Here is a 3,054-nt window from a genome sequence, read left to right on the forward strand (position 1 = left end):
TAGTAATATCATAAATTAAATTGACAAGCATTTAATAATTTTATACTAATAAGTATTTTATAAAACTTAATTTGATTTTAATAAGAATCTATTTTATAAGAATATTAATAACTCGATACATATTAAGAAAATAATCTAAAAATAATAAGTCTGAGAATAATAGCAGATATCTCGAGATATAAATATGATAGCATATATTCGTAAGATATATTTAAGTATATTTAAAAACGACAGATTGAAGTGAAAATGTTGAATGTTTATAGAATCATTTTAGAAAATAGTCAAAAAGCAAATTATCTCTTAAACGCAATTATCTCTTAAACGACTGATCTTTAAATATTGATATATTTCCAATATGTTCGTAAATTCGCACAATTATCGACTGCTTGTCACAGATTGCAGAATTGTATGACAATAATCGTGGCGAAATATACGAAGTGAAATCGCCTTCGCCACAAAAGCGACATTTCTTTTTCAAACAGTTGTTCAATGGAAAATCCGACAGTCTTTCTGATTGTTCTTCGCAAGGTAATTATCCGTCTGAAATAATAACAGTGTATAATGATTAACAAAATATCAATTTCTAACAAACGCAGCGGATCTGACGCCAATCTCGTGCTCGAAGAAACTCAAGGGTGAGAACAGGAAGCTGAAGAATCATATACACTCTACTGACTCCAGTGGAGTACTAGGTATATTTTTTAATACAAATTTTATGTGTATAATATTTACGCATGTTAATGTGCATTGTAATGGTCTCTTAAGAGATTAATACGGCACGCGGCATGACCAGAAAGATTAAAACACAATCGAAAGCGCGAAATAAGCTCAGAGCTGTACGATCCTCGCACTCGACGTCTTCCAAATCAAGTAACTGTTTTATAATTGATACACAAATCTTATATAAGTCCAACCTATATAATAGCCTTACTGAAAAAAATCATATCACAAAGAATTATATTTAAAAAAAAATCATGTACTGATTTGGAACAATCTGTTACGTGATTTATTTATTTATTATAATTTCGTTATATAACGAAATCATGTAATTAAAACAAATAAGTCATGTAACAAATTGTTTCAAATTGTTACAAATCAGTATGTGATTTTTTTTTAAAAACGTAATTTGAAAAATATTAGAATAATATTAGAAATATTAAAAAAATATTAATATCAGAAATATTAGAAATAATTTTGTGATTTTATAGTTATCGAATTTTAAAGAATTAAATGATAGAAATAGAAGGAAAAATACATATTATTATGTGAATTTTCAAATGTGTGGTTTTAAAAAATCATACTGATTTGAAACAATTCATGATTTACTTGTATTACATATCTTCTTGTATTACATATCATCTTAATTACATAATATTATGTAATTTTATGACAGGATTTTTTCAGTAGGACAATTTCTTAGAATTGAGTTATTAACACGTGAATAGTATAATCGCAAAGGATTTGTACTTTTATAAACTAATGATTAGGAACGAACATCAAGAGAGAATACAATGCGTCCGGGGAAGGTCCGTCATCCAAACGGCAGAGATTAACGTCCAGCGCCTCTTCGGCTCCGTCTAGCACTGAGAGATTGTACACCTCGCAAATCGAGGACTTGGTCGAAACGATTGTCAGATCAACCGACGAATGGCCGAGTTATCTATTGGAGAGCCTGTTCTCTTCCCTCGAGCTCGCAATGGAGAACAACGGAGATCTATGCGCGACGGTGAATGAATACGTCACTCGTTATGAAGAATTGAAACGGGTCAAAATGCGGATAAAGCAAGAAAAGGATTAATCGTTAATTTGGTCCCTCGTGAATGTCCAAATGTTCGTGTAATGTCCAAATTTGTGAAATTTGTGAAACACGATACGTAAATAATACAATGAAAAATTCGTGGAATGTAATATTGTGATGTAATAAACGATGCGATAAACATTTAAAAAATATTCTTTGCACATTTTTTTGCTATTAAATATGTATTGTTCATATAATTTTCATCATTTTGACATTACAATTCATTTTTGTTCTTAATTTATTATAATTAATTTAAAAAATTTTTTTATCTGCATTAAAAATTATCTGATTTAAATTATTTAAATTAAATGGTAAATAGGAAATTTATTTTAAAAATTAAATGCTTAATAATATCCACATAATAACATTTAATTTGAAATTAAAACTAAATTTTAAAAGTAACAATAAAAAATAAATAAAAGAGCTCGAGGAAATAGGCACTGTTCAGAGTGCGTAAATTGTTCAAAGAATTCTTTCAATATAAAAATTAAATTTATTGAAAAAAGAGATGACAGAACAATAAATCTTCAATTAAAATGAAGATTACAAAAGTGAACAAATTTTCTAGAATAGTTATGATTTTATTGGTCAATACTTAATTTTTGTAATTTTCACTTTAACTCAAGATATAATATAATTGTCCCTCAGATCACAACATATTGTTGTATCCCTCAGGGCATATATTCAAATTCTCACTTGAGTGCCACTCAAGTATCACTCCGTCCTGTTATTTACTGAAGGATGACATTATGACACCCGCGTGGATATCTGAACACGTCCCAGGATATGACAGGCGTATAGAAAGAGCTTTGCTTTATCTCATTTGTTAGGGATTCTGATGCTGAGTTTCAAAGAATAGTAGATGAGTGTTCATGAGTGATAATTCGGGGATCAATTGTATATTTCAGAGCTGTCCAGGACCGAATACTTTTGGCTTGAAATTAAAATGTGTCGGTATTCATACCTATACATATATTACCGTTTCTACTCCTCATTTCATTGGAAACGGTGCATTTACATACATCACTCACATCGGCCGATAGTATTTTTATTGCTTTACCAATGAGATTATATTATTTTAAATTAGCCAATTAGCGATGTGAACAAAATGATATTCATTTACACCTCATTTCATTGCTGTTTTATTATAGCACGCGTTGCTTGATTTCAGGGATGACACTAGTCTCAAATCGTTAAAAGTTTTTGACCTCATTCATTATATTTAAAAGTATTCTGTAATATTATATATATATATA

At 29.2% G+C, this 3,054-nt stretch overlaps 1 protein-coding gene across 1 annotated transcript in view; it reads left to right on the forward strand.

The window, feature by feature from the left end:
* The window catches only part of LOC108685025 (ATPase family AAA domain-containing protein 2-like), a 17,985-nt gene extending 16,187 nt beyond the window's left edge, over positions 1–1,798 (forward strand). Inside the window, exons 23-25 of the mRNA XM_018189634.1 lie at positions 396–528; positions 597–692; positions 1,488–1,798. Of these exons, the coding sequence (XP_018045123.1) occupies positions 396–528; positions 597–692; positions 1,488–1,798 (540 nt within the window). The remainder of the gene's footprint in view (positions 1–395; positions 529–596; positions 693–1,487) is intronic.
* Positions 1,799–3,054: the final 1,256 nt, after the last annotated feature.

The sequence above is a fragment of the Atta colombica genome, unplaced genomic scaffold (assembly GCF_001594045.1).
Source record: "Atta colombica isolate Treedump-2 unplaced genomic scaffold, Acol1.0 scaffold142, whole genome shotgun sequence".
In the NCBI taxonomy this organism is placed as follows: Eukaryota; Metazoa; Arthropoda; class Insecta; order Hymenoptera; family Formicidae; genus Atta; species Atta colombica.